This window comes from Trichechus manatus, unplaced genomic scaffold (assembly GCF_000243295.1).
Source record: "Trichechus manatus latirostris isolate Lorelei unplaced genomic scaffold, TriManLat1.0 scaffold00111, whole genome shotgun sequence".
NCBI classification, from domain to species: Eukaryota; Metazoa; Chordata; class Mammalia; order Sirenia; family Trichechidae; genus Trichechus; species Trichechus manatus.
In genome coordinates, this window is record NW_004444047.1 from 278,012 (window position 1) to 297,498 (window position 19,487).

The 19,487-nt window shown below is 46.1% G+C and overlaps 1 protein-coding gene across 2 annotated transcripts in view; it reads right to left on the reverse strand.

Annotated features, from left to right (window-relative positions):
- Window positions 1-19,487, reverse strand: part of CRMP1 (collapsin response mediator protein 1) — a 69,659-nt gene that overhangs the window by 28,964 nt on the left and 21,208 nt on the right. For both annotated transcript variants that reach the window (XM_004383492.1, XM_012557599.1), the window contains exons 2-5: window positions 15,984-16,072; window positions 14,085-14,269; window positions 10,413-10,577; window positions 5,321-5,382 (exon numbers count right to left, since the gene is read on the reverse strand). In XM_004383492.1, coding sequence (XP_004383549.1) covers window positions 5,321-5,382; window positions 10,413-10,577; window positions 14,085-14,269; window positions 15,984-16,072 — 501 coding nt within the window. The remainder of the gene's footprint in view (window positions 1-5,320; window positions 5,383-10,412; window positions 10,578-14,084; window positions 14,270-15,983; window positions 16,073-19,487) is intronic.

Below are 19,487 nucleotides of genomic sequence, written 5' to 3' on the forward strand. Positions count from 1 at the left end.
TGAAATCCTTGACAACTTCAATCTTTTCTCTGTTTATCATGATGTTGCTTATTGGTCCAGTTGTGAGGATTTTTGTTTTCTTTATGTTGAGGTATAATCCATACTGAAGGCTGTGGTCTTTGATCGTCATCAGTAAGTGCTTCAAGTCCTCTTCACTTTCAGCAAGCAAGGTTGTGTCATCTGCACAACGCAGGTTGTTAATAAGTCTTCCTCCAATTCTGATGTCCTGTTTTTCTTCATATAGTCCAGCTTAGCATACAGATTGAATAGGTATGGTGAAATGATACAACCCTGACGCACACCTTTCCTGACTTTAAACCATGCAGTATATACCCTTGTTCTGTTCGAATGACTGCCTCTTGATCCATGTACAGATTCCTCATGAGCACAATTAAGTGCCCTGGAATTCCCATTCTCCAAAATGTTACTCATAAATTGTTATGGTCCACAGTCAAATGCCTTTGCATAGTCAATAAAACACAGGTAAACATCTCTCTGGTATTCTCTGCTTTCAGCCAGGATCCATCTGACATCAGCAATGATATCCCTGCTTCCATGTCCTTTTCTGAATCCAGCTTGAATTTCTGGAAGTTCCCTGTCAATATAGTGCTGCAGCCGCTTTTGAATGATTTTCAGCAAAATTTTGCTTGCATGTGATATCAATGATATTGTTCAATAATTTCGGCATTCAGTTGGATCACCTTTCTTGGGAATAGGCATAAATATGGATCTCTTTCAGTCAGTTGGCCAGGTCGCCGTCTTCCAAATTTCTTGGCAAAGATGACTGAGCACTTCCAGCGCTGCATCCGTTTGTTGAAACATCTGAATTAGTATTCTGTCAATTCCCAGAGCCTTGTTTCTCGCCAATGCCTTCAGTGCAGCTCGGACTTCTTCTTTCAGTACAATCGGTTCCTGATCATATGTTACCTCCTGAAATGGCTGAACATCAACCAATTCTTTTTGGTATAGTGACTGTGTGTATTCCTTCCATCTTCTTTGGATGCTTCCTGCATCGTTTAATATTTTCCCGGTAGAATCCTTCCGTATTGCAATTTGAGGCTTGGTTTTTTTCTTCAGTTCTTTCAGCTTGAGAAATGCTGAGCGTGTTCTTCCTTTTGATTTTCTATCTCCAGGTCTTTGCACATGTCTTTGTAATACTTCGTCTTCTGGAGCCGCCCTTTGAAATCTTCGGTTCAGTTCTTTTACTTCATCATTTCTTCCTTTTGCTTTAGCTACTCGACGTTCAACAGCAAGTTTCAGAGTCTCGTCTGACATCCATTTTGGTCTTTTCTTTCTCCCCTGTCTTTTTAATGACCGCTTGTTCTCTTCATGTATGATGTCCTTGATGTCATTCCACAACTCGTCTGGTCTTTGGTCATTATTGTTCAATGCCTCAAATCTGTTCTGAGATGGTTTCTAAATTCAGGTGTCATATACTCTAGGTCGTACTTTGGCTGTCGTGGACTTGTTCTAATTTTCTTCAGTTTCAACTTGAACTTGCATATGAGTAATTGATGGTGTGATCCGCAGTTGGCCCCTGGCCTTGTTCTGATTGATGATATTGAACTTTTCCATTGTCTCTTTCCACAGATATAGTCGATTTGATTCCTGTATACTCTTTCTGGTGAGGTCCATGTGTATAGTTGCCATTTATGTTGGTGAAAAAAGGTATTTGCAATGAAGAAGTCGCTGGTCTTGCAAAATTCTATCATGCAATCTCCAGCATCGTTTCTATCACCGAGGCCATGTTTTCCAACTGCCGATCCTTCTTTGTTTCCAACTTTCACATTCCAATCACTAGTAATTATCAGTGCATCCTGATCGCATGTTCGATCAATTTCAGACTGCAGAAATTGGTAAAAATCTTTAATTTCTTCATTTTTGGCCTTAGTGGTTGCTGTGTAAATTTGAATAACAGTCATATAAACTGTGCTTCCTTATATGCGTATGGATATTATTCTATCACTGACAGCGTTGTACTTCAGGATAGATCTTGAAATGTTCTTTTTGATGATGAATGCAACGCCATTCCTCTTCAAGTTGTCATTCCCAGCATAGTAGACCTTATGATTGTCAGATTCAAAATGACCAATACCAGTCCATTTCAGCTGATTAATGCCTAGGACATCGATGTTTATGCATTTCATTTCATGTTTGATGACTTCCAATTTTCCTAGATTCATACTTCATACATTCCATGTTCCAATTATTAATGGATGTTTGCAGTTGCTTATTCTCATTCTGAGTCATGGCACATCAGCAAATGAAGGTCATGAAAGCTTGACTCCATCCATGTCATTAAGATCAACTCTACTTTGAGGAGGCAGCTCTTCCTCAGTCATATTTTGAGTGCCTTCCAATCTGAGGGGCTCATATTCCTGCACTATATCAGACAATGTTCCGCTGCTATTCATAAGGTTTTCACTGGCTACTTCTTTTCAGTAGTAGACTGTCGGGTCCTTCTTCCTAGTCTGTCTTAGTCTAGAAGCTCAGCTGAAACCAGTCCACCATGGATGACCCTGCTGGTATTTGAATACTGGTGGCATAGATTCCAGCATCATAGCAACACACGGGCTCTCACAGTACAACAAACTGACAGACATGTGGGGGTTGTTGTTGTTAAATTGGTTCCGGCTCCTAGTGACCCCAAGTACAGCAGAGCAAAACACTGCCCATTCGTGAGCCATCCTCACAATTGTTATGCTTGAACCCATTGTTGTAGCCACTGTGTCAGTCCATCTCTTTGAGGGTCTTCCTCTTTTTCTCTGACCCTCTACTTTACCAAGCATGACGTCCTTCTCCAGGAACTGATCCCTCCTGATAACATGTCCAGAATATGTGAGATCAAGTCTCGCCATCCTTGCTTCTAAGGAGCATTCTGGCTGTACTTCTTCCAAGACAGAGTCGTTCGTTCTTCTGGCAGTCCATAGTATATTCAATATTCTTCGCCAACACCATAATTAAAAGGCATCAATTCTTCTTTGCTCTTCCTTATTCATTGTCTAGCTTTTGCATGCATTTGAAGCTACTGAAAACACCATGGCTTGGGTCAAGTGCACCTTTGTCTGTAAAATGACAGCTGTGTTTTTTTGTTTTTTTTTTTTTAAAACACTTTAAAGAGTTTTTTTGCAGCAGACAGATGTTATTACCCGTCTATCGGTAGGTGTGATGGAGGAGGTGTGAGTGGACACTATCACATGTCTACAGGTAGGTGTGGTTGGAGAAAGTGTGGATGGATGTTATTGTAGCTCTACAGCACGTATGGATGTAGGAGGTGTGAATGATGTTATTACACATTTACAGATAGGTGTGGATGGAGAAAGTGTGCATGAGTGATATCAACATGTATGGTAGGTTTAGATGGAGGAAGTATGGATGGGCATTATCACATAACTACTGCAGGTGTGGATGGAGGAGGTGTGAATGATGTTATTACATGTCTGTGGGTAGGTGTGGATTGAGGATGTGTGGATGGGCGTTATTAAACATCTATAGTAGGTGTGGATGGAGGAGGTGTCAATGATGTTATACACGTGTACGGCTAGGTGTGGATGGAAGAAGCAAAGATGGGAGTTACCATATGTCTACAGTTAGGCGTGGATGGGGGAGGTGTGGATGGACGTTATTACATGTATATAGGTAGGTGTGGATGGAGGAGGTCTAGATGGGCATTATCACATATCTACGGGTAGATGTGGATGAAGGAGGGGGGATGGGCATCATTACACAACTATAGGCAGGTATTGTACTTGGTTTCATTTTACTTGGATCTACGATCAACACCAATGGAAGCAGCAGTCAAGAAACCAAATGACACATTGCATTGGGCAAATCTGCTTCGAAAGATCTCTTTAAGGTGTTAAAAAACAAAGCTGTCACTTTAAGGACTAAGGTGCACCTGACCCAAGCTATGGTGTTTTCAATCACCTCACATGCATACGAAAGCTGCACAGTCAATAAGGAAGAGCAAAGAAGAATTGATGCCTTTGAATTATGGTGTTGGCAAAGAATATTGAATATACCATGGACTGCTAGAAGAACCAACAAATCTGTCTTGGAAGAAGTACAGCTAGAACGCTCCTTAGAAGCAAGGATGGCAAGACTTGATCTCACATACTTTGGACATGTTATTGGGGATATCAGTTCCTGGAGAAGGACATCATGCTTGGTAAAGTAGAGGGTCAGCAAAAAACAGGAAGACCCTCAATGAGATGGATCGACACAGTGGCTGCAATCGGTTCAAGCATAACAAAGATTGTGAGGACAGCGCAGGACCAGGCAGTGTTTCGTTCTGTTGTAGATAGGGTTGTTATGAGTCAGAACTTACTTGATGGCACTTAAGAACAACATAGGTAGTTATGGATGAAGGAGATACGGATGAAGTTATCACATATCTGTGGGTACATGTGGATGGATGTTAACACATATCTATGGGTAGATGTGGATGGAGGAAGTATGGATGGACATTATTACATGTCTACGGGTTGGTGTGGATGGAAGAGGTGCAAATGGACATTATTACACATCTATGGGTAAGAAGATTTAGAAAGCACGGACTTGCCCAGTGTCTTGTGTTGGTTTTGTTTGAGTGGTCTAGGTGCTCGAGTGTCAAAGCTAATGATACAGCCTTGGCCCCCAGACCTGCGTGAGCCAGGATCAGCTGCTGAGCTCTCGGAAGAAGGAGACCTCTGAGCCTCCACCGAGCATCTGTGATGGGCTCTAAGTCTGTACTTCCAGTGAGCTCTCAGGTGGCTCTGAGGTGGACAGCTTTGGGAACTGCTGAGTGAAAGTTCACTCGCCCCTGGACACCCTTTTAGCTCAGTACTGAAGTCACTCTCGAGGTTCACCCTTCAGCCAAAGATTAGACAGGCCTATAGGACAAATAATAACACACATGAGGAACATGCTTCATAGTTCAATCATGTATAATAGACTAAACGGGCACTCCAGCTCAAAAGCAAAGATGAGAAGGCAGGAAGGGACAGGAAAACTGGACGAATGGAAACAAAGAACCCAGAGTGGAGAAGGGGAGAGTGTTGACACATCACAGAGTTGGCAACCAATGCGACAAAATAATTTGCGTATTAATTGTTTAATGAAAAGCTAATTTACTCTATAAACTTTCACCTAAAGCACAATTTAAAAAATAACAAAAAAAGGCCACCTGGTCCACCCAGTCTAGTGTCAGGAGAAGAGAAGGCCCAGGGAGGAGAACACCTGCTCAAGGTCACCCAGCAATTCAGTGTTGAGCCAGCCTGGATCCCAAAGCTTTCCCCAACCCACCTACCCGGTGGCAAAGACAGCAGGTGTGTGGTTGTACCTGGCTATCAGACATTTGGTAGAGGTCCTTGTAGGCCATGTAGACTTGGAAGGAATTGACACCTGTTTTAAGATAAAAACAGAATAGAAAAATGTGTTTAAGAAAAAAATAAGCATGTCTTTTCAATAAATCTATGATCACAGCAGTGTGGTAAGCACAGGATAGAGAAGACTTAGGAGCCACTGAATTCACGGTGGGGGCACCTAGCCGACCTAGGGTGTGAAACAAGGTCAAAGGGAGGCTCCAAGGGAGAGTCACAACCAAGCTGAATCAGGAGGAGGAGGAGGAGGAAGGAGAGGAGGAACAGGAGGAAGAGGAGAGGAAGAGCAGAAAGAAGTGGAGAGGATGAGAAGAAGGATGGAGAAGGAAAACAAGGAAGAGGAGGAGAAGGAAAAGGGAGAAGAGGAAGAAGAATAGGACAAAGAGGAGGAGGAAGAGAGGTAGGAGGAAGGGAAGACGGGGAAGAGGGGAATTGTCTAGGCAGAGAGGGAAGGTGAATGGGCATGAACATGAATGGTGAGGAGAAGGGAAGGACAGTAGGGTGCAGTTACCAGGAAGTGTCTTGAAGGCTGGAAAAAGAGTAGAGGTTGGAAGAGGGGTGATCCATGCCACATAGTAGAAAACCAATTGGAAAACAGTCACCTATGGCAACTTGTAAGTCAATGGACCAGAGAACTTGAATTTGGCCATGCAGAATGTTGAGAGTGTCATTAGGCTTCTTTAAGCTGAATATGATGTGGTACGAGAGAGATATGAACTAAAGAAGGAACTGTTCAGTTTGCAAGCAGAATTTATTGGACATATAAAAGGTCCAGGGTTTGCTGGATTGGAAAATAAGACTGTTTCCCATGCCTATTCTCTCCAACCTGCAAAAGGTTCTCAAAGTTAAGAAATGGCCTCAGGGTAAAGGTTAAATGAAGGGTATATCTATAAGACTCTTTGTTAATACCTCAGAAAGATCTAAGGGGTTCCTGGTAAGCTCCCTCAGCTAGACAAAGGGCTTCTAAGAATCTTAAAGGCATTGGTCCATAGCACTCCAACAGCCACTCAAGTGGAGGGAATCTTGTCTTGAAAAAGACTTGTCTCAGAGAGTGGGCTTAAAATCTGATACATAGGAAACCCACAAAGTATTTAAGGGAGTTGCACCATATTGGACTAAAAGAAAAGGACACAGTTCAAAATGAAAAGAGGCTCTGGGCTGCCAAATTTCTATGGGTAGGAAACAAACTGAGAAAGATACTCAAACAAACTGAGAAAGATACTCAGTTGCAAATATGGACCTTTTCTTCTATAAAAGGAAGGATATCCTAGAGGGCCAGGTCAAGATTACAGAGGGTGGAGCCCAAGCTATGCAAAACTGTAGGCTAGGACAGAGGTCAGCAAACCTTTTCTGCCAAGAGTCACATAGTAAATATTTTAGGTTTTGCGGCCACAAGCAGTCTCTGTCACATATTCTTCTAACAAAACTTTAAAAATATAAGAAATATTCTTAGCTAGAGGGCCAAGCAAAAACAGACATGCTATGGATTGAACTGTGTCCCCAAAAAATATGTGTTGTAAATCCTAACCTGTGGTTATAATCCCATTTGGGAATTGGTTTTCTTTGTTATGTTAAGACAGTATTAGTGAAGTGTGTGTCTTAAGTCAATCTCTCTTGAAATATAAAAGAGCATGTCAAGCAAGCACAAAGGGAGGGGAAGATACATGCCACATGACTGCCAAGGAACCCAGGAATAGAAGCTGAAAAGAGGCAAGGACCTTCCCTGGAGCAGATAGAGGGAGAGAGGCTTTCCCGAGAGCTGGTAGCCTGAGTTCAGACTTCTACAGTCCTAAACTATGAAAAAAAATTTCTCTGTTCATTAAAGCCACTCCCTTGTGGTATTTCTGCTGTAGCAGCACTAGATAACTAAGACAAGACCACAGGTCAGATATGCCCCATGGGCTGTAGTTTGCCAACCCATGAACTCAGTCAGGAACTACCCCAGGGAGGACTCCTGGGCCTGATCAAGTGGTGCTCCCACCAGGATAGGGAGATCTGGCAATAGGTGCCTAGCTGGGCTCTGGATTTTCTATGGGATCCTAGCTGCTACCTGTCACTGTTTCCCCTTTCCCACGGGGGTGTTTGTTCTGGCTCTCCTGCCCATCTCCACCACTGTGTGCGGGGTGTGTGTGCTCACGCATCTTGAATCAGTGAGGCCACACTCACAGGGCTGCACCAGCTTCTGGGAAGATGCTGATCATGAGATCCTGGCATTTGAGCCTGAGCCACAGGGACGGTACTTTGGGGTTGCTGGGAGTGCATGTAGGAGGATTATGACTGTTGTGGCCAGGATAAGGGCTACGGCAGACTTAACACAACCACAAGTCCTTTGAGCCCCCATCAAGGGGAGTTGTTTCCCTTCCCCATCATCTGGGCTGGGTCTGTGGCTGCTTCGACCACGAGGATGCAGAGTGACATCCTCTGAGCTCCACATTTGGGCATCAGGGGACCTTGCAGGCTTTGTCTCATCCTCTGTGAACACTGCCACCATGCGAGGATGCTGGAGAGCCTGAGAGGAGTGAGAGACCAGGTGTGGAGCCACCCAGGCAGCCCGGCATTTGGTACAGCCCCAGGACACTCACACAGGCTAATCCCTGCCTCTGAGTTTGCTCTCTGGGAGCCCTAGAAACACAACCTTTAAAAATCCTTCAACAGAAGAGAGATCAGCAGGACACAGAGCCCCCACCAAATAGCTACCCTGTAGGTCTTAAGAGAGATGAGGCGTGCACTGGCAGAGGGATGATCAAAGGAGTGACTAACAATACAGGGACCTTACACACAAATGCAGGCACTTTACATTCAGCCTCTCATTTGATCTTCATAATAGCCTTTCTATTACCTCCAATTTCCAGATGAGAAAACTGAGGCACAGAGAGGTTGAATGATTGGCCCAAGGTCACACAGCTGCTAAGTGGAGGGGCCTGGATACACATAACACATTATTGAGTGAAAAAAAGCACACTGCAGAAAATTATGCATATTATGATCCCATTTACGTAAAAATCATATACCTGCAAATGTGTATGTACATATATGAATAGGATAGGTGTATCATACACAAATAGGAAAAATATCTGGAAAGACAAAAGTCAAATTATCACTCTTTGCTTTAGACACATCTGTATTTTTCAATAAGCGTGTACTAATTTTGACACTTAAATCAGTAAAAAGCATTTTATGATGCTGGTTAGGCATTCAAAGCCTATGGATGCACCTCTAAACGTCACCAGGTATTTTCCTGGCAAGTTTCTCATTAAGAAAGGAAAACAGCCCTCTCCCCTCTTCCGGGACAGTTTGATAACGTGACCCCCACTTACAGCCCCTCCCGATGGAGCTGTGTAATGTTTCCTGGTCAGTTCCGGGATTCCAGTGTTCCGCCTCACCCCTCTCTTTGCCCCTCCCCTTCCACATGCACAGAGAGGCTGCTGAAACTGAGGTGACGAAACCCACGGAGTAACATGGAAAACTGCTCAGAGCTTAACATTAGGTGCGGAAGGCAAGATGCAAAACTGCAAATCCCCTTGGATTATGATCATCTAAAAAACCGTAATGTAGTTCACAGCAAATAGGATGGAGGGATAATAACTTAGTAATTCCATTTCCGGAAACCTAGAGAAATAATTATAAATGCAAAAAATGTTTATGTATGAATACGTTCAGGAAAACATGATTTATAATAAAACAAATAGAAAACCTAAATGCCCAATAGAAAGAAAATAGCTAAGCAAATTAACCATTATCTTGGTACTATGGGCCATTAAAAAGTTATTAATGAAGAGTAATGCTTACTCAGAAACCCTGGTGGTGTAGTGGTTAAGTGTTATGGCTGCTAACCAAAAGACTGGCAGTTCAAATTCACCAGGCACTCCTTGGAAACTCTATGGGGCAGTTCTACTCTCTCCTATAAGGTCACAATGAGCTGGAATTGACTCTACGGCAACGGGTATGGTTTTGGGTTTTTTTTAATGCTTACTCATAAAATGTTAATTGAAAAAAGCAGGATTCCAAGTAGCAGCTGTAGAATGACTAGATGAGGAACCACCCTAATTGGACAGGGGCTAGAAAAGAAAACCATTAACACAATGGTAAAATGCGATAGGGGTAGAACCAGGGATAATTTTGTTTTCTCTTTTCTCAATTTTCTGACTTTTGTGAAGTGATGATGACACTTTTATAATGTGAGAACATAGTATACGTATTCTAAAAACTGAAAACACATCCAAGCTCTCCTCGAAGTGCCCCCGTTTGATGCTACCCCCTCAGACGGCTCCCTGACAGCCCCTTTCCTGAGTGAGCAATGATCATGCCCTGACTCATGCGGTTCTTCCCTGTCTTCAGTTCAGTTCATCTCCATTCAGTACCATGCACATCGTGAAGGGTCTCCACTGCAAGGAAACTTCGTGTGGGCCCAAACAGAGGGAACGAGGGTAGGACATGGAGATATACACACACAGCCCCCTCCCTCCTAGAGCTCAAAGTTTAGTGTCAGAGCCAGACAGGCAACCAGTGCCCCGTAACACAAGAACCAATGGAAAACGGTCCAAAAGAGGCCTGAGTAACTGCTTTGCCTATTCTAGGAAAGAAGCAATTCTGATTGGAGGAATTGGAGAAGGTGATACTTGAGCTGGGTCTTGAAGAGAGGGTAGTGTAGTAGTTTGACAGGCAGGGAAGAAAGGAACTTCCTGGAGGGAGAATAACAAAAGCCCTGAGGTGTAGAAGGTTTCAAGCGGTGGCATCTAGGATGACAGGCATCCAGCATGAGTTTATGGTATGAGTGGAAGATGAGCCAGAGGAAGAAGTGAGGATAGGTCAGGTAGGACCTTGTGTGCCAGGCCAAGGAAATTGGGCTTTCTTTTATAAGTGAGAGGGTACCTCTGAAGGACTGAGAGCAGAAGAGGACAGGCTCCCTAGAGAGGGTGGAATGTGCAGCAGTGGGGAGCTCATGGTTGGGCTCACAGCAGGCACAGATAAAGGAACTTTTAACCCCATACAACTGGGTCCACCAAAGAACCAGGGATTGTAGAACCTGCCCCATTTTGGGTTTTAACTGACCTTTGTCCTGCACCAGCACTTCCAGCTCCTCCCGAACGCCATCGTACCAGCTTGTGATGTCCATGTGGAGAGAATAGTCACAGCAGGATTTGGTGTCAGCTGCCTCATGCCACTTTTCAAAGGAGGTCAGCAGGCTGGACCCAGGTTCAGGGACAACATGGTCAACTGGGATAGAGAAATATGCATTATGCTCCAAGCTGCTTAGGACCCAAGTTGTTCCAACAAGTATTTACTGATCTTCTGGGCTCTGAGAGTGTAGCATCTTCACCACCACCGGTGTCATGATCATCATCAGCCCCACCATTATCCTGTCACCACCACCACCATCACTACCACCATCATCATGACCACCATGACCATCATCACCACCGTCACTACCACCACCATCATCACCACGATCATCACCATCATTACCACCATCACAACCACCACCTCCATCATCAAGATCAATATCCTTGTCATCATCATCTTTTTCATGACTTCCACCACCACTGCCAATATCACCATCATTATCACCGTAACAGTCAACAGTGACATCATCACCACGATCTTCATTGCCACCATCATCAACACCATTGTCATCGTCATCATTTCACAACTATTTATTGAATGCTTACTCTGTGTCAAATACTAGCACAAGGGCTTTACATAAGATATCTCGTTAATCCTCACAACCATTCCATGAAATGAATATTAGTATCCTCATTTGGTATATGAAGAAATTAAGGCTCATATAAGGTAAGGAACTTGTCTAAGGTGACAAAACCAGTAAGGAGTGGGAAGAAGATTCCAGAAGAGACCTGTCAGATGCAGAGCCTGAGCTCTTAATCACTACTCTATACTGCCTTCCTTGTCAAGATGAAAGGATCCTTAGAGACTAAAAAATGTTCCTTTCACCATCCCTTTTTGAAATAAAACCATAAATGTAAAGAAGAGCACAAAGGGAACCATCTGTCTTCTTAAAGTTCACTTGGCTTTACATATCCCTCTGTTCTGTTTCTCTACACATTGACCCTTCACTGCCAAACATCTCTAAAGAGTAGTCTCTGCTCACCTCTATCAAGTGCTCGTGTGAAAGTTCAAGTTGAAGCTGAAGAAAATCAAAACAAGTCTATGAGAGTCAAAGTATGACCATGGGTGTATCCCGCCGGAGTTTATAGACTATTTCAAGAATAGATTTGATGCAGTGAACACTAATGACTGAAGACCAGATGAACTGTGGGATGACATCAAGGACATTATACATGAAGAAGGCAAAAGGTCATTAAAAACACAGGAAAGAAGGAAAAGACCAAAATGGATGTTAGAAGAGACTGAAACTTGCTCTTAAGTGCAGAGTAGCTAAAGACAACAGATGAAATGATGAAGTAAAAGAGCAGAAGATTTCAAAGGGCAGCCTGAGAAGACAAGGTAAAATATTATAATGAAATAGGCAAAGACCTGGAGTTAGAAAATCAAAAGGAAGAACACGATTGGCATTTCTCAAGTTGAAAGAACTAAAGAGAAAATTCAACCCTGGAGATGCAATACGACGTAGGAAGCATCTAAGGAAGTTGAAAGGAATATACAGCGTCTCTGTACCAAAAAGAACTGGTTGATGGGCAACCATTTCAGGCGGTAGCATATGATCAAAAACTGCTGGTACTGAAGGAATAAAGTCAAGCTGCACTGAAGAGGCATTAGGAAAAAACCAGGCTTCAGGAATTGAGAAATTACCAACTGAGATATTTCAACAAACAAACCCAGCACTGGAGGTGCATTTTCTTCTATGTCAAGATATCTGTAAGAGAGCTACCTGGGTAACCAACTGGAAGAGATCCATATTCGTGCCCCTTCCAAAGAGGGGTGGTCAAACAGAATGTTGAAATTATTGAACAATATGTTAACGTCACAGGCTGACAAAATTTTGCTGAAGATCATTCAAAAAGGACTGCAGTCATACTTTGATAGGGAACTGCCAGAAGTTCAAGCCAGATTCAGAAAAGAATGTTGAACAAATATCACTGCTGATGGCAGATGAATCTCGGCCAAAAGCAGAGAACACCAGAAAGATGTTTACCTGTGTTTTATGAACTACGTGAAGCCATTCGACTGTGTGGATCGTAACAAACTATGGACAACATTGCAAAGAGTGGGAATTTCAGAACACTTAATTGTACTCATGCAGAACCTGTACATAGATCAAGAGGCAGTCATTTGAACAGAACAGGGGATAATGCATGGTTTAAAATTGGAAAAGGTGTGTGGCAGAGTTGCATCCTTTCACCTTACTTCCTCAATCCGTATGCTGAGCAAATAATCCAAGAAGTTAGAATATATGAAGAAGAATGAAGTTAGAATATATGAAGAAAAATACCACATCAGGGTTGGAGGAAAGCTCATTAACAACCTGTGATATGCAGATGACACAACCTTGCTTGCCAAAAATGAAGACAACTTGAAGCACATACTGATAAAGGTCAAGGACTGCAGCCTTCGGTGTGGATTACACCGAAACATAAAGCAAAAATCCTCACAACTGGGTCGATAAAGAACACCATGATAAGTGGTGAAAAAATTGAAGTTGTCAACCATTTCATTCTACATGGACCAGCAATCAACTCCCATGGAAAGAGCAGTCAAGAACTAAAGCAATGTATTGCATTGGGCAAACTGTTACAAAAGACCTCTTTAAAATCTTAAAAAGCAAAGACGTCACTTTGATGACTAAGGTGTGCCTGATCTAAGTCATGGTATTTTCAATCACCTCATATGCATGCAAAAGCTGGATAAACAGAAAGATGAAAGAAGAATCGACACATTTGAATTGTGGTGTTGGCGAAGAATATCGAATATACCATGGACTGCCAGACAAACTAACAAATCAGTCTTGGAGGAAGTACAGCCAGAATGCTCCTTAGAAGTGAGAATGGTGTCATCAGGAAAGAGCAATCACTAGAGAAGGACATCATGTTTGGTAAAATAGAGGGTCAGTGAAAGAGAGGGAGAAACTCAATGAGATGGATCGACACAGTGGCTGCAACAATGGGCTCAAACATACCAATGATCATGAAGATGACACAGGACCAGGCAATGTTTTGTTCTGTTGTACTATGGTTACTATGAGTTTGAGCCAACTTGAAGGCAACTAACAACAGCTGTTCTGTTTCTCTAGATATCACCCCCTCAGTGCCAAACATCTGTAAGGAGTGGACTTTGCTTACCTCCTCTCACTCAGTCTTCTTCCATCCTAAAGCCTTGGCCTTGGTTAATTTGACCTTCTTGTCTCTAGACCTGGTGGGCTTGTCCAGTCCTCACTCTCTTTGCTTTCTCTCTCTATAATCCATGCCAGTATTTACTTAATACTTTTTTTTAAATCTTTCAACAGTTTTGAAAAATCTAAATGTTGACTTTAAACTTATCCTGAGCAATAATATCCATGATGCTGTGGTTATTTTATTTCAATGCACATTAAAATAATTTTAAAATGTTTAATGTCCATATTGCCAATAAAGTCCTCTTGTGCATCACCAGCGGAACACACAATGCTGACCTTGGTCCTAGGGTTGTAGTTAGAATTAGTGAATGATACCCTGAGTAAAGTGCCTGGTATATGCTGAGAATTTGTGGTGCTGTTGGGAATGAAGAGGAGAACTCATGCCTATGCCCTGTGGTGGGAAAGGGGTGACTCACTGATCATGGTGGTCCCGCCTGCTAGGGCTGCCCGGGTCCCCTGGAAGAAGTCGTCGGCTGCAGTCATGCCCTGAGAGGGCTTCTGCAGGTATGTGTTGACATCAATGCCTCCAGGGATGACCATTCGCCCATTGGCCTCGATGATCTTCACTCCACCAGGGACGATTAAATTCTCTCCTATTTGTCTAGAAACAAACAACAAAGATGGCCTCGGATCTTAAGAGAAAAATAAAATAGGTGGGTCAACTGCGGAGCTACGTTCCATTAAGCAAATGTTTCTGAGCCAGGCCCCACACAGGGCTCTAGGAGACAGGTTCTCCGCAGGGCTCCTGCCCTTCAGGGGCTCGGTCACGGGAGGAAGAAGGGGGAGGGGGCTGGGCAGCGGGACAAGCAACCAGTGGCTTGGGGAATGGCGTTTTCATGAAACTGTTGTTAGCGCTATTTTACCCACACGAAGGGGCGGAGGTCCACCTCCTGGTCGTTTTCTCGACACCCACACAGGGGTTGACTTAGGGGTCACATTTTTTGATGCATCTCCTTCACCTCTTCACACACACTCTGCCTTCACCCCCTTCCTGGCTCCAGGCTGTGCCTCAGCTGAGACCAGAATCCCCCCACCCATGTGTCCAGGCTCACTGGTCTGCACCTTCATGTCATCAATACCTATACCCGTCCTCTACCAGACACAGCTGGGACCCAGAGGTGAGAAGCAACGAGGCCCCTTGTCAAAGGGCACAGTTTTGCTCAGGGCACTGACAGAAAATACTGCAGGTTCCAGTGTTGGGTGGTGACAGGAAGCAGCACACAGCTGGGGCACGAGAAGTGAGCCCCACACAGCCTCGGGGTCAGGGGGCACGAGGGATGAGCCCCACACAGCCTCGGGGTCGGGGGCATGAGGGGTGAGCCCCACACAGCCTCAGAGCTGGCGGAGGGGAGGCTTGAGCTGGACTTGGAATGGTCAGTCTGGGACTGGAGTTGGGGCTGGCAGACTGGGCTGCCCTGGCACCTTGCACATGGTCTCCCTCTGTGCTCACAACAGTCCACAGAGCCCTCCTCCTCCCCCTCCTCATCACCATCATCACCAAGGCCCACAGGAACCCAGACAGTCCTGTTGTAGGACACATTCCTGTCTGACCTGCACTTCACTCAGCCCCTCTGCCTCCCCTTCCTGTACCAACGGCCCCTCCTCCTCCACTCTCTGGGTCCCATAGGAAGGGGCTGAGCAGCCGGGGACTCCAGGACACACCCGACGTCAGAGACAGAGAGCTGCACCCCACCACCAGCCAACAAAACTCAGGAGGCCTGGGGTCTCATAACCAAGAGGGAGACACACATTTTTCTTTATGTGCCAGGCTGTGGATGAAAGCCAAACCCACCTCCTCCCTCCCTAATCCCCTCAGCCCAATTCTGGAAAGTCTGGGCAGGTAGAATGTAGAACAGTGAATTTAGTCGGGTGTATTAGGTTAATGTGCTTGGCTGCCAAAAAAAAGGTTGGAGGTTTGAGTCTGCCCAGAGACACCTCGGAAGAAAGGCCTGGCGATCTACTGAAAAATCAGCCATTGTAAACCGTATGCAGCACAGTTCTACTCTGACACACATCGGGTCCCATGAGTTGGAACAGACTCAACTGTAACGCGGTGTTACTACTGAACCTCGCCGGCACTGCCCTCCGAAAACTAGAATGGGGGTCACAGGGCTCCTGCGGTTTTAAATGGAGGGGCTGCACAGGTGTGGAGCAGAAGACTGGCACACGGCGCTAGCGCCCGTCAGTCCTTCTGCTCTTGAGCTTGGGCCTCCCTTGCCTCCTGGTGGCTGCCCCTGATACCCCCAGTACTCATCCTGCTGGGCAGAGCAGCAGCCGCCCCTGGGGCCACCCTGGGGAGACGCCGCGTCACTGACTTGATGAGCCCGTCCTCCAGGTAGACGTCGGCGTAGAAAGACTGGTCGTCATTGATGACACGGCCACCTTTGATGAGCAGGCGGTCGCTCTGGAAAGCAAGCAGAGGAAAACCAGGAGAGCGGTTTTTTGTTAACTTGTGTAAAATTTGCAAATATTTCTAAAGGAAAGAAGTGGCGCAAAGAACACATAGGCCTGCCACCTGGATCAACAGCTTCAACTTTCACTGTTTGGTCCTGTTCCCCTGACACTCTTTTTTGCCTCGATTTGTTTTTGCTGAAGTATTTGAAAACAAATCCCAAACACCTTATCATTTCACCCCTAAATACTGCAATATTTATCCCTAACTGTACGAACTTTTAAAATAAACATAACCACAATCCACTATCCCAACTACTTGATTGGCACTGACCCTTCAGATCAGCTGACAACCAGTTCCCGTTCAGTTTCACCTGATTGTCTCCGACATGCCTTTCTGCAGTGGGTTTGTCTGAGCCCGGACCAACGGAGCCCCCGCCTCGGGTTCACGGTTCTCTATAAGCTGGTGAAATCCGCACCGGCCCCTCCTCCCTTTTTAATTCATTTATTTGTTGAAGAGACTGGGTGTTTGCAGAACAGGAATTTCTTCAGGCATTATTATTGAATACAGAAATGATCAATTAAAGGGAAAACTTAAAAGATAGTGAGAACGAAGAAGAAACACAGCTGCTCCCCAGCACAGCCTCCATGGGTATCCTGGAGTTTTTCTCCATCCATTTTCCATAGTCGGGGTCACAGTGCACACCCACCCACCCACACACCAGCCAGAGGTCTGCTGTTACTCGGCCCAGCCCAGGGCCAGGCCCTGAGGAGGCAGAGGGAGATAGGGCGGGATCTGCTCTCTTGGAACAGACAGATGGAGAGCCACGTGGTGCCTTGGGGCTGCAGGAGGAAGAGGTGGGGTGCCTGCCACAGGAGCAGAGTAAGGGGGTGCCAGCCTCATTTGAGGGGTCGGGCAAGGCAAGCACAGACCCAGAACACAGGTGAGGATAAGCTGGCCAAGGGCTGGGCAGAGGCCAGGGAGGGAGGAATTCGGGAGCTCTTGGCAGACTGATGACATGCCAGTCCAGGGCAGCAGAGAAGGGGGCACTGTCTGCATACCACAAGTGCCCCCCAAGTTACTGCATGCTTCCCACAACCATAAGTTTCAAAGAATCCAGCCTACGGGTGTGTAATCACTCCCTCATTGTTGGACTTTTAAGTTCACAGTTATACACAGGCTGCAATACACACCTTCATGCACACAAAGCTTTCTCCTGGGTGTGTAATTACTCCCTCATTGTTGGACTTGTAAGTTCACGGTTACACACAGGCTGCAATACACACCTTCATGCACACAAAGCTTTCTCCTGGTTTGGGTGATTCTGTAACGCTTAACTCTGAGACACCGAACTCCTGGGTGAAATGTGCAAACCTTGTGGCCCTTGATGAATGTGACAAAGTGGCTTCCAAGGCCACTGCCCCATTTGCCATGCCTGAGAACCCCAGGCAACCTGGGCTGTCGGGGACACATGTCCGCTTGCGGTTCTTGGAGGATGAGAGTGTTTTTCCGGGTGCGTACTTAATGTTTGTGTGACTTGGAGGCGTGGTGATGGATTAACCACAGCCCTGCCCTAAGCCCCCCGCCCTGGGTGGTCTAACAGACATTAGTGGTTCAGAGCAAACACTTCTGCAGGATGACAGGGTGGGTTCCTGGAGGCGGGCCTGAGACAAGGGCCTCTCCTGGACAACCACCCGTCTGTCAGTTTGTGGTACTGTGGTGGTTTGCATGTTACTAGGATGCTGGAAGCTAGGCTACCAGCATTTCAAATACCAGCAGGGTCATCCACGGTGGACAGGTTTCAGTGGAGCTTCCAGACTAAGATAGACTAGGAAGAAATGCCTGGCAATCAGCTTCCAAAAACCAGCCAGTGAGAACCCTACGGATCACAACAGAATATTGTCTGATACAGTGTCGGAAGATGAGACCCCAGGTTGGAAGGCACTCAGATGTACAGCGGCCACAACAGTGGACTCGAGCAGACCAATGACGGTGCCGTACTGGGCGGCGTTTTGCTTTGTTCTGTTGTATGTGGAGTCACCGCAAGTCGGAGCCGAACTGACGGCAGCCAACAAGTTTATCTGGGAGGAGATTCCAGGAAGCAGAAGGGAGGCTTTGGGGAGGGTGGCAGGCGTGGAAGTCCAGCGTAAGGGTGTGCTTTGGTCTGGTCGGCACTGGGCACTTGGGGTTTGCTCGTGGGGCCTTGAGGACCATGGGGAATGTGCCCAGAATGTCCGTGGACCCTGTGAGTCAGCCGACGGCATCTCCATGAGGAGCTGAGAGGATGCTCCATAGGCCCAGAGAGGAGAGCTTAACCAAACCTCACAGCCTCAGGGCTGGGAGACCCTAGGGGCCAGGAGATCTGAGGGGCCGGGAGACCCTGAGGGGCCGGGAGATCTGAAGGGCCGGGAGACCCAGGGGGTGGGAAACTCGAGGGCAGAAGCAAACCGTGCCATCGGCTGCTCAGACTCTAGGGGGAAGGGGTCCCCATCTCACTGGGGGTGGAAACAAAGTCCACAGACAAGCTGTGGCAGGTCCCCTGGCCCAGGACCAGGAAAATGGAGAAAGGCTGGCCTTGGCAGCTTGTGCCAGCTTCCGGAACACAGCCCCCACAGGCCACCATCTGCCTGTCACAGCGAATGGTAGGCTTTCCAGACCCAGCCTGAAAGGGGGTGATTTCACCGAGCACCAAAGACCAGCCCAACCACTCTGCACTTCCTAGAATCAGAGGGTGGAGATGTGTTCAGACCCACGCCACCCCACCCACCTCCAGACACCATGAGCCGGGCGCCAGGGGCTGTTCAGACCCACCCACCCCACCGCACCCACCTCCAGACACCATGAGCGACAGCACCAGAGGCTGTTCAGACCCACCCCACCCACCTCCAGACACCATGAGCCGGGCACCAGGGGCCCCTGGGGTCTCCGAGATGCCAGCATGTTTTTGATAACAAGCAAGCACCGACGTGATTTCCTTGTTTCTCTCTTAACATCAGTAACTCCTTTGCCTTCTAGTCGGCTTTTTCAGACCCTGTTCTTCAGAACAGCAGCTCTGTCAGCAGGTGTTCTAAAAGCTGGTTCCAGGCGTGGGAGCTGAGAGAACTCCGGCTCAACAGGTGAAGAGTGCCGTCGGGCAGGCCCTCAGACCCTTCTCTCTGCTCCCGTGTCAGTGAACACTCAGATACCTGCCCCAACACCTGTTTCGAGCACTAACAGGTGAATTGCATGAAAAAGCACTTTTCAAACTGAAAAGTATTGTGCACATGCCGTATTCATGTCTAATTCAATGCATGTTTATTATGCTCCTACTGTGTGCCATTAAGAACAAGGTGATTTGTCTTCCAACAGTTTGGAAAAGGTCCCCGGGCTGAGAAAAAAAAAAGAATCGGTTGTCAGATGGTTGTACTGTGCATTCACAGATTATGAT